Genomic DNA, 13,022 nt, shown 5'->3' on the forward strand with positions numbered 1-13,022 from the left:
TTCTGTCCGTGCTACATCATGGTGTCTTCCTCGGTAGCTAGGCCTATATTGAGAGGGGGTGGATTACAGAGTCTATAAATTACTTTCAGCGGAGCACTCAACACTAACATCTTATTTCAGGCATATTGGGTGTTCAAAGCTGGAAGACAGGCTATGTTCTAAGATCTTGCCTAGGGAAATATCCCACTGTTGTGCTTGATGAAGCCTACTGAGTGAAGCAATAACTGGGACAAACACATCAACGACGGTAACGTGAGGCAGCTTGATGTACAAGTACACCCCATGGACAGGACGCCTTACCCCACGATCTATCTCCTTAATGCTGAGTGCCAAGCTGAGTGCCCATTTTTACAGTCTTTGGTATGACTCGGCCAGGGATTGAACTTACACCCTTCCAATCTCAGGGCGGACACTAACCACAAGGCCACTGAGTTGGTACACGCATTTGAGGGAAGAGGAAAAGCTTGGTTGTGTTCAGTAGGCATGAAACAGAAGGAACCGCTTTGAAATTGAGTGTAACGGGGTGAGCGACTGCCATCTGTACTTTGCATTTTATGTAGGAAAATGTTTTGCTACAGTATGCCATAATGAACACGACTGTCGACCCAGTGTGCAATAATGAACACGACCTTCGACACAGGGTTCTTAGTGTATCATAGACGAGGTCTGATTACCTTCATATTGGAGGCTTCCGTCTCCAGTTTGGTCAAGTGGTTGGAGTTGTCCTCAAGCTCTTGTCGAAGGTTGGAGTTCTCCATCTTCAGTGCCTCCACTTGTTTCAGCAGCTGATCATAAGATGCTGCAGCCATCTTGGACTACCTCTTGACCTAAGGACGAGGACAAATTAACAACTGTTAATAAGGTTGGTTCAACTCCTACTACCAGTGGAACATTGCCCATAAAAGACAGACAGACATCGCCTAAATCACAATTAATCTGGAGGCCTACATTTGATTCATGGATTAAATTAAGCTAGGCTACATTACGGTCAGTGGGGACAGTGCCCATGACATGCAATGTCAATCAATATCCAGCTCTTCAAAGACAATAGGCTTTAAAAAGCCTTGACACTAGGGCTGAACGATTAATTGCATTCGCGATAATATCGCGATTTGACTGAACGCGATTTTCTAATCGCAACGTGCGCGATTTGAGGTGGTCACGTGACGCGACTTTTCATGCTGTCCAGCGCAATGGCCTCTTGCTCGACGGAACAGTCAGAAACTGACACAGCTGATACTTTAATATCGAAGAGGAACAGCACGTCGGTGGTGTGGAACTATTTTGGTTTTAAAAAAGAAGATGCTGAGCAGCGTCAGGTGTTGTGCAGAGCATGCCGTGCTCCGATTGCTACTTCACGGGGTAACACTACAAACCTGTTTCAGCACTTAAAAAAATACCACAAATCAATGCATGACAGTTGTATGACCAAAATGCCGAGCATCAGTGCGCGAGACAAGCCAAATACCTCAAGACAGGGATCACTGACAGAAATGTTCGAAAGTGTCACTCCGTATGAACGTAATTCAAAACGGCACGGAGAAATCACTCGGACAATAACCGAGTTCATAGCCAAAGATATGATGCCTCTCAGTCGCAGAGGCAGAGATAAACAATTACCTGATGACTCCTACCATTGATGGAGAAGATGATCCATTGGCTTGGTGGAGGGTGCACAAGATCAGCTACCCACAGTTGTGCACCATGGCACGCAAGTATCTGTGTACCTGCTACAAGCGCTCCCTCAGAGCGTCTTTTTAGCACAGGAGGGAATATTGTGACTTGCACTCGCTCATCCTTGAAGCCAGAAAAAGTCAATATTCTGGTTTTCTTAGCAAAAAACCTGTGAGCCACTGAGAACAGAACTGTTGGATAAGTATGGCTGGCAGTGCCATACTCGTAGTGAACTTTAGTCTGTGTGGTGTGTTATTGTTGTGTACTTGAGATAAGTGAGGCTCATCTATTTTATATTATAATATTCAAATCGTTTATAAAAAATAGTTTGTCTAAATTAAAAGTGCATTTCTCATTTTTTATTTATAACTTTATTTACTTTGATTTTACAAAATATTTTCAAAGCAAATTCCTTGTTTCAGTTGTGTGAAATGTTACTGACTTGGGAGCAGTAAGATACATACAATTTAAAATTATTTTTTTCTTAAGACTGTACCTTTTGCACACAGTGTTTACAAAGTTCATGCCTTTGTTTAAATTATTTAAATGCACAGTGGCAAAGCCACAGATGTTTCTGTAATGAGCAGTTCAATAAAAATGTCATTTATTTCAAGTCATACATGTTTGAATTTAATTCTAACAAATAGACCCAGCCTATGGGAAAGAACATTTCACACTAAATGTATATACTATTGTGTTGGTCATATTTAAATCATTCATTATGTTTTGTAGGGGAAAAAGGATAAATAAATTAAATCGCATATTAAATCGCAATCGCAATATTGGGGGCAAAAAATCGCAATTAGATTATTTTCCAAAATCGTTCAGCCTTACTTGACACATTCATAGCACCATTTCCTCTACCATTACATTGATGTCGCAATGGCAAATTACAGTTCAGCGATGGTTATAAGAATTGAAACCTTTTTCTATCAACTGAGGGATGTAGCTCAGTTGGTAGAGCATGGCGTTTGCAACGCCAGGGTTGTGGGTTCGTTTCCCACGGGGGGCCAGTATGAAAAATAAATAAATAAATAAATAAAGTAAGTCGCTCTGGATAAGAGCGTCTGCTAAATGACTAAAATTTAAATGTATCAGAGAGGCAGGACTTAAGACGAGGCCAGTCGCTCGAGGGCCAAAGCAAGTCACATATTAAAACAAAAAGCAGCACACAAGATTTTATGAAAGATTGTTGAGAAAGTAGGGTAAGATCTAGAGAATAAGAGCCGTAAATGCCTTATATGGCTTTGGGATGAGGGCAATTATCACACACACACAGGTTTTAAAAACATTAGGTTTGTGAATAATTCACGCCCGGGCAGATTTTGCAAGCCGTGTCAGTGGTTGGACTAGCTTTCCTGCATTGAATTTTTGATCAGACTGAAACGGTTGTTGGAAGAAGTGGAAAAAATGTGGATCACCGTAATTACGATAACAGTTCGATAATAGCGTAGTTATTAGGCTACATTTTAGCTAAAAAAATGTTTAGATGCAAGATAAAAAAGACAGAATAAAATAGGATTAAATGCAAGGTCAAAGTCTCCAGCTGACATAGAAGGCCAGTCCAGCACTGTGAAGCTACAGGCGGAGCAGAACGGTGCCATCCCATCTCTTGCCATCCCACCTGTCAAATGGTTCATGGCCAACTACCACTGACATCCATCCACTGAAATCTCAATGCACATGGTATAGCCTAAACACCTGAAAATCCAATAGATTAGAACCTTATATTTTCAATATTAAGCACATCCTACAACCCTGATAATCCATATCACACACGTTCACTAACCACATCTGTACAATTTAAGCCTAGGCCAAATGGGCACGGTTTACACTATACTCCTTGTTAATGCAACTAAACATCTCTGCTATCTACTGCAACCAACACGTGCAAGGACCACACCACAGAGACCGTGCATTGCATCTACTATGAATAGGGCAGGCCGTGGTTTACTAATGTGTTAACCTGGGATTCTCTGAGATCAGCTGAGAAGAGGGGATCTAGAAGACAGAAGATGTAGTTGGGCAGCTAAGGGAACACCATTACTCACTTGCCACAGAGACCCCTATAGCCCTGTGAAGACAACTCTACATGACAGAGGAGGGAGACTCGTTCGTCTTGCTGAGGAAAAGTTAGTATTTTTAGATCATCCATTATGGAGAGGGTAGGAGGCAACCAAGCGGCAATGAGTAGTAACTGGATCACTGAGGTGGAAGATTTATCACTCTTTGGTTAACAAATGATCAGTGAGTGACATGTTAAATATCAGCAAAGACCTTGGCATGAGGGCTTACTCTTTGGAACTCTTCAGCAGTGTTACCACTAGATCAGACTCCGGCACGAGCATACAGACCTAATTAACTAGCCTAAACACTGGCTTACATTATCCACTGGTCGACATTGACTAATCAATCAACTTCACAGTACCCTATTAGTAATTCAGAACCATGGTATTGGTTCATTTGCCACAATGTCCTGGTGACCTAGACTAGAGTAACATTATTTGTTTGATAAAGATCCAATGAAGTGCCAATCGAATTCAGTGAGTCAATTAGGCTGGGTTGATTGGGCAGTGAGTCTGTCCCAGAATTTCAATATTGCCCTCACTAGGCTGGATCCTATACACAGGACAGGTTGAGAAGAACACTCGGCAGCATTCCAGAACCACCAAATATTCAGCATTCCAGAACCACCCTGTGAGTTCTGTCAATGCATTGGCTAATGAGCACATATACAATATATATCAGGGTTCTATATCTATTGATGCAAAGGGGTAACCAAAATAACAATTTTTTTTTTTAGATACACTGCCACTTCGTGCATTTACAATACAGGGGAGAACTGCAGAAGGTGAGCCAAAAGACAAGCCCCTGTTGGCAGATGCAGACTGTGGTAGTTCAATTGGCAGCCATTTTGGAGATTCAATTCTAGCCTACGCCATAAAAGAGAGAGCTTATCATCACCATCATCATTTAAACAGCCAGTGTCTACAACTGCTGACTCTGAAGGGGGATGGGATACAGATTGAGGTTGCAATTCTACAATGATCGTTTTACTGTGCCCCAGTGTCATATCAACATTAAATGCTATAGTATTATAGTGAATATGGCTGTTATAGATAGTCTACCTTCCTGCCAGATACTGTTACACAAATTGTATAAAAAATTACACAAGCCTGTAGGCCTATATCATTTTCATAATTGCATTGTCAATTACGTCAACATCCACATCAGTTCATAATCGTATTATCAATTAGACCCATCTGCATGATCTCCTTGTCATCACCACACCATTTCCTATTAGGCTACTTATCCTGCCCTTACTGTACAGTTTTAACCTATATGTCAAGAACTTAATTTCCTCCAGATATTAGGCTAATGATATTTTAAATTAGGCTAGTAGATAACATTGATCGCTCTTCTCGGTCAGACACTAGTGTGCATTAAATGTAGGCTAGGCCATGGATGAAAACTAAACATTTTACATTTAACCGATACAATGTGCAGGCTGTAACCGCACAATACACAACACTTGCGGGTAAAAAAAAAAGAATCTAGAATCTTACCATGTCCTCTCCCTCTGCATCATGTAGCGATATACCCACAGAACTCAGCCCACTAAAAACCAGTCAGTAATACCTCTAGACAGAGAAAACAAAGCAACACAACATTGAACAAAGCAAACCGCTAATGGCACCATATAGGCTAAACCTGTCAAATTTTGGCTACAAAAGGCTTTGAGGGGGGTGCGAGCGAGAAGAAGCAAAGAGGGGAATTAACAAATGAATGAATGAAAAGAACAACAGAGCAGGGGCTGAGAAAGAAGAGACGAGAGGACAGAGGACTGCATCCTCTTTCTACCTCATGAATATTGCATCAATATTCTCAAAATGCATCCTCCCCTTAAATTGGCAAATTCTGGGTATCCATTTTGCAGGTTTATGCTTGCTGGTGCATTAAAATGTATAATGAAAAAGACAGATCCTCCTTGCGTCAGTCCATCAAATATGGTTTCTGTTTCAGAGCAATTCTCTCTGCATCCTTCCCACTGTGTTAACGTCTTCCCCTCTCCAAAATGAGGATTCCATCTTGACACAATAAAACAACCAGGCAGGCGCTCACATTTACCTTTCGTCTGACACTGGCAGTGAACGTAGCACTGCACTGGATGGATGAGGATTTCTGTGAATCTGTTAAGGGGTGTGTGTGTGTGTGTATGACACTGTATGGATGGATACCACCCCCCCCCCAGCAGATAGCTAAACCAGAAAAACCCTGCAGTCAGCTGCTGAGCGACAATTGCCCTTCCCTTGACACCACAAAGGAAAGGTAGGCAGACACTTAGTTGCGTGAGCTCACACACAACCCAACTAAACCAGCCCTTCACAGCACAATACAACCAGGGATTAACCAATGATGACGTCAACACAGACAAAGAAGACACAGCCACTGTCAGACTGACCCCATAGCAACCCTACAGCGTCCAAAGAAAGACAGCATCGCACAGCCACAATGACACGTCTGCTTTGTTGGAGCATAACCGGTAGCTAGGCTAAGCAGAAGTCTCTCCCTCTCTCTCTCCCTCCAAAAGGCTTAGCGGCTACGCCTCGCTATTCACACAAACACACCATTATTCCCCCAGGAGCTCCCTGCCTGCCCCTAATCCCCATTAACAGAAAGAATTTTTAAAAATGTGTCTCTCCATTTTTGTCCGTTGTAGAAAGGAGAAGCGGGGGCCTTTTCAATAAATGACAAAGAAAAACCCTTACCCCATTTCGATAGCAGTGACAGCCTCCATCCCATCTCCCTCTCAACTGTGTCCGATGCTGAAAGCACATCCAGCCAGCACCTGGTCACATGACCACCCGGTACAGCCAATCGCCTGGCAGCGAGGATCAGGCAGGGACAGCCCTGTTCTGCTGTTTCCGTGGCTGGTTCTGCAGTGACCGATGCTGGCTGGCTTCCAGCTCTGTGGCACAGCTGCTTCTCCCGGCCGACTCAATTCAGGCTTTTATAAAGTGGTGAGGGAGGAGTCTACCGTGTCCGGATGAGAATTCACAATTTTCTGGATTCAGGTTCACTCAAATATCGTTTTAAGCTTTGTTTTACTATTGACAGTTACATTTGATTTCAGGATTGTATGTCGAGTTGCTCTCCTTAAACATAAGTCATCTTATTTGTTTCTGAATTGTTTAAATCAAACTTTTCGCTGCCAGCTCCTCATATCATGGCATAAAAACGACAATCCGTCTACTGAATTAGCGCACATGTGCACTAGGCCGGTGCTCGTTGTCCCTGGCTAAACTAGCTGGCTAGCTGAACTATGCTAGTTTTCGTCCTCATTGACAAACTTCATAAATACTCCACCCTCAACTTCAAAACTCCTTTGTTACTTATTCAATAATGTAACTAAGTAATTTGCTGTAAAGAAACGTAAACGATGTTGAATAGTTATGACTGGTTCGAGATATCTGTCGTAAGATGACAGTGGCGAAGGATATCATCGCTACTTAACTTGGGCTGTCCCCGACAAAAAAATATCTCGGTCGACCGAGAGTTGTCTTTTCTTTCGACCAATCGATTGGTAGACATTTTTAAATGAGTACTTTTTCCATATATAGACACACCCTACATGTTTTAATAAAATCAACTATATGCATTGAGCTTGTCTGATGCTTTAAGTGCACTGTTTGATGAAATAATTAAGACACACAAATGACTAGAGGGAGTCCGACTGCAATTGATTTGATTGTGTCAGGCTGGGCTCAGACTTATTGCGCTGTGTTTTAAAAAATGCCAGTGTGACTAGCACCCGTTGTCCCGCTCTCTCCTCCCTGCTGCAGCGACCACCACAGAACACCAACAGTGTTCATCGCGCTGTCCGTGTTGCTGAAGCTGCAACATAATTACAGCCAAAATCCCTCATTTGTTTAGGAAAAACATTCCCTATTCCCTCAACCCTTGCTCTCTTAACGTGGCACATGTATGCATGTGACCAACGGGGCCTGTCCTATAGTCTATCATAATCGCATCAATAAATTGGTTATAACAAACTCCGAACACCGTAACAGCATAATGGATACAGAGGACGTGTCAAACTCGAAACAGGGGAATGTTTACTGGTTGCTCAGGAGGGAAAGGGGAAGTCAGAAGTGTGGAATACATTTGATTAGTTGTGGAAACTACTGGCGATCAAAGAATGTAAACAATGAATGTAAACACTAATTAAATTATAAGGGTACCAGAGTCTGTTGTAACATTCTTTTTTGTAAAGCCTTTATTACAGCAAAGACTAAAAAACAGTCGCATGCATTTGTGAATGCAATTGCCGACATGGAAAGCTTTATTTATTGTTTATGCTAATTATTAAAGGGTCGCTTTGTTATTTTAAAACTACACTGAACAAAAATAGAAATGCAACATGCAAAGTGTTGGTCCCATGTTTCATGAGCTGAAATAAAAAAAATACTTATATGAACTGTAACTCAGTAAAATCTTTGAAATTGTTGAATGTTGCGTTTATAGTTTTGTTCAGTATAAAATGCTTGATTGCATTTCAAATCATGAATGACTCGTATGAATGATGGATTGATTGATACAGTAGCCTATATAAGTAGCTTATTGAAATATAGGCCTAAGTAAGTCACTTCTTACGCCTACGGCTCGATGGTGGTTATACAAGGCTGCTATACTATGCCTACGAATGATATTACTTACTATTATAATGATCATAATAATAATAATAATACAATAACAATAAAGAGATCAAGAAAAGGAGGGTATAGGAGTGAGAGCTGCGCAGCTGCGTATGTACCCTATTAGGCCTATTTGTACCACAGGTGCATATAGATTACAATATTATACTTTTTCTGACCGTTTGGAAGAGTGTAAACACTAAATAAATTATAAGTAATACCAGAGTAGCACATTTATTACAGCATAGCATAGATTAATTTGTGAAATTGTTTATCCAACATGTTGTGGTTGCGTGAGGCTTGGAGCTCACGGAATCAGTAGGCTATTAAACAAACATTCAAAACAGGCAACAGAAGCAGGATCTGTTTTATTTCTGTAGATATATTGATGATTCATAAAGCCAGGCACATTTAACAGTTTGGCTATTGATTATAGACCTAATTAAGTTGGGCTTTTGTCTCTTCACTTTCTTAGACAATTAAGACAAGGGCTGTTTTCTCGTCTCCTCACTCCGCTGCTGGCTCCTCCACATTGTTCTCAATACCAATATGCTGGTTAACTTTGCTATTATGCGCATAGCAACATGGTCTAGGAATAGGCGCCAATTCAACAGTGCACTGATGTTTCAGAACCGCGGACAGCGACCACTATCCAACACGGGAGAAAGCACATTTGTTATAAAATTATATTATTTTTATTAGTGTCGCACCATTGTTCTTACATAATATAACCATATACAATTTCAGTAGCATGTCTTAGTGATGGAATGTGCCATCCCCACGGCCTCCACAGTGGATTAGTCCACTCAGACAGGCACGAATCAGACAGGTGTCTTGTACACCATGACATTTTTTTATAAATATTTGCGACTGCTCGACTAAAGAAATCTCGGTCTACCAACAGCAGCCTATTGACCAAACAACTGGCCAGTCGACTTAATGGGGTCAGCCCTATACTTAACACGGATCCAGTTCAGTTTTGAGATCCACTGGCATCATTGACATAGGGTTAGGTAGACGTTTCTGTCTGGTCTTGGAACTGTGAAAACGGGCAGCCTTTCCCCGCTTGGCTCCATGGGATATGTAGTGATTCTGCCAACACAGCCAGATATGTACAGAGTCTTGTACCCTTAACCTTTTTTCAACTGACTATCATATTTGTTGCTTAAATCAGACTTTATTAATATAATGAATAATCCAGGAATGTCACAAGTTAAAGAAAACTGGAGAAAATCAGAGCCCTGAAGGTCACACCACTGACCGGGTCGCAGGGGATGGAGGTTAGGGGGTAACCATACACCACTGAAAGCAATACAAAACCAACCCCCAGAGAATCAATAAATGACAAACACAAATATGGGGCAAACACCCAGGACCAAAACCAAACACTGATTTAACAACCTGCACAATTGGGTTAACCCTCCCATAAGCTAATAGGAGATTGAGTATTAGCTTAGACCTGTTAGACAGACAGAAAGGATCTCATCATTTTTTTACATTTTAGTCATTTTAGCAGACGCTCTTATCCAGAGCGACTTACAGTTAGTGAGTGCATACATTATATATATATATATATATATATAATGTATGCACTCACTAACTGTAAGTCGCTCTGGATAAGAGCGTCTGCTAAAATGACTAAAATGTAAAAAAATGACCAGTATGAAAAAAAAAATATATATATATATATATATATATTTTTCATACTGGTCCCCGTGAGAATCGAACCCACAACCCTGGCGTTGCAAACGCCATGCTCTACCAACTGAGCTACATCCCTGCCGGCCATACCCTCCCCTACCCTGGACGACGCTGGGCTAATTGTGCGCCGCCCCATGGGTCTCCCGGACGCGGCCGGCTACGACAGAGCCTGGATTCGAACCAGGATCTCTAGTGGCACAGCTAGTACTGCAATGCAGTGCCTTAGACCACTGCGCCACTCGGGAGACATGAACAGAACAGAAATAAATCCTGTTTAAACAAATTAGCCTAGTGTTCCCCGGAAATAGACAGATAGCTCTGTCTTATTGACGTGGATGTCGATTAAGGCAGCCCCCCGCACCTCTCTGATTCAGAGGGGTTGGGGTAAATTACCTCGACTAACCGGTGCCCCCGCACATTGACTCTGTACCGGTACCCCCTGTATATAGCCTCGCTACTGTTATTTTACTGCTTTTATTTTTTACTTATCTATTGTTTACTTAACACTTATTTTTCTTAAAACCGCATTGTTGGTTAAGGGCTTGTAAGTAAGCATTTCACTGTAAGGTCTACACCTGTTGTATTCGGCATATGTGACAAATACGATTTGATTTGAAATGCGGAAGAAACATTTCAGTTGAATGCATTCAGTTGTAAAACTGACTATGTATCCCCCATTCCCTTATTGACCACCTAACTGCTAGCTAGCCAGTTAATATAAATATATATATAGCTATAAGTTATATATACAAATGTTAGCTAGCTACAGTTGAAGTCGGAAGTACACCTTAGCCAAATACATTTAAACTCAGCTTTTCAAAATTCCTGACATTTAATCCTAGTAAAAATTCCCTGTTTTAGGTCAGTTAGGATGACCACTTTATTTTAAGAATGTGAAATGTCAGAATAATAGTAGAGAGAATTATTTATTTCATCACATTCCAAGTGGGTCAGAAGTTTACATACACTCAATTAATATTTGGTAGCATTGCCTTTAAATTGTTTAACTTGGGTCAAACGTTTCTGGTAGCCTTCCACAAGCTTCCCACAATAAGTTGGGTGAATTATGGCCCATTCCTCCTGACAGAGCTGGTGTAACTTAGTCAGGTTTGTAGGCCTCCTTGCACGCACATGCTTTTTCAGTTCTGCCCACACATTTTCTATAGGAGAGAGGTCAGGGCTTTGTGATGGCCACTCCAATACCTTGACTTTGTTGTCCTTAAGCCATTTTGCCACAACTTTGGAAGTATGCTTGAGGTCATTGTCCATTTGGAATACCCATTTGCGACCAAGCTTTAACTTCCTGACTGATGTCTTGAGATGTTGCTTCAATATATCCACATAATTTTCCTTCCTCATGATGCCATCTATTTTGTGAAGTGCACCAATCCCTCCTGCAGCAAAGCACCCCCACAGCATGATGCTGCCACCCCTGTGCTCCACGGTTGGGATGGTGTTATTCGACTTGCAAGCAACCCCCCCTTTTCCTCCAAACATAACGATGGTCATTATGGCCAAACAGTTCTATTTTTGTTTCATCAGACCAGAGGACATTCCTCCAAAAAGTACGATCTTTGTCCCCATGTGCAGTTGCAAACCATAGTCTGGCCTTTTTATGGCGGTTTTGGAGCAGTGGCTTCTTCCTTGCTGAGCGGCCTTTCAGGTTATGTCGATATAGGACTGGTTTTACTATGGATATAGATACTTTTGTACCCGTTTCCTCCAGCATCTTCACAAGGTCCTTTGCTGTTGTTCTGGAATTGATTTGCACTTTTCGCACCAAAGTACGTTCATCTCTAGGAGATAGAACGCGTCTCCTTCCTGAGCGGTATGACGGCTGCATGGTCCCATGGTGTTTATACTTGCGTACTATTGTTTGTACAGATGAACGTGGTACCTTCAGGCATTTGGAAATTGATCCCAAGGATGAACCAGACTTGTGGAGGTCTAAAATTATTTTTCTGAGATCTTGGCTGATTTCTTTTGATTTTCCCATGATGTCAAGCAAAGAGGCACTGAGTTTGAAGGTAGGCCTTGAAATACATCCACAGGTACACCTCCAATTGAGTCGAATTATGTAAATTAGCCTATCAGAAGCCATGACATCATTTTCTGGAATTTTCCAAGCTGTTTAAAGGCACAGTCAACTTAGTGCATGTAAACGTCTGACCCACTGGAATTGTGATACAGCGAAATATAAGTGAAATAATCTATCTGTAAACAATTGTTGGAAAAATTACTTGTGTCAAGTAGATGTCCTAACCAACTTGCTAAAACTATAGTTTGTTAACAAGAAATTTGTGGAGTGGTTGAAAAACAAGTTTTAATGACTCCAACCTAAGTGTATGTAAACTTCTGACTTCAACTGTAAGTTAGCCATGTTGTGAAGACCACTCATCTGCTGTTGACATCAGGATATGATTTGAGAGCACTAGTTAGTTAGCTCCAAAAAAGTGGTTAGTAACTTTAGCTGCATGCTGACAGGGATTACAGAGACATCCAGGTGGAAGTCAAACCCATTTCCCTGTGAGATCTAAATCCATAACAATAGCAGCCCCATGCTCCACTCAATAGATCCCCATCATGTGAGTGGAGGAGCACTGAGAGAGAACACTGGATGTCCCGGCCTTCACAGCAGGACCTGGGTTCAGGAGGAGCTGATATTCCAACCAAGCAGAAAATAGTACTAAAGTGTTTAGGCTATAGGCTGTTATAGGATTAGGGCTATAGCCAGATGTTCTACAGTGCGACTATATATATATATATATATATATATATATATATATATATTTTTTTTTTTTTCTCTCTCTCTCTCTCTCATGAAAAAGTATTTGTTAATGCAGGTTTTTTTTTTCATGCAAATAAAGACTGTTTGTGAAAGAGCAAGGGGAAGCCAGACATTGGCAGCCAGGGACCCTTGAACTACGTCCCAAATGGAACCCTAGTCCCTAT

General features: G+C 41.4%; 1 protein-coding gene across 1 annotated transcript in view; it reads right to left on the reverse strand.

The window, feature by feature from the left end:
- LOC311136637 (adenomatous polyposis coli protein-like) overlaps positions 1 to 13,022 on the reverse strand; it is a 37,746-nt gene that overhangs the window by 22,623 nt on the left and 2,101 nt on the right. Inside the window, exon 2 of the mRNA XM_084170835.1 lies at positions 675 to 827. Coding sequence (XP_084026961.1) covers positions 675 to 809 — 135 coding nt within the window. The 5' untranslated portion in view covers positions 810 to 827. The remainder of the gene's footprint in view (positions 1 to 674; positions 828 to 13,022) is intronic.

Source organism: Coregonus lavaretus (genome assembly GCF_964263955.1).
Source record: "Coregonus lavaretus genome assembly, chromosome: 10".
NCBI lineage: Eukaryota > Metazoa > Chordata > Actinopteri > Salmoniformes > Salmonidae > Coregonus > Coregonus lavaretus.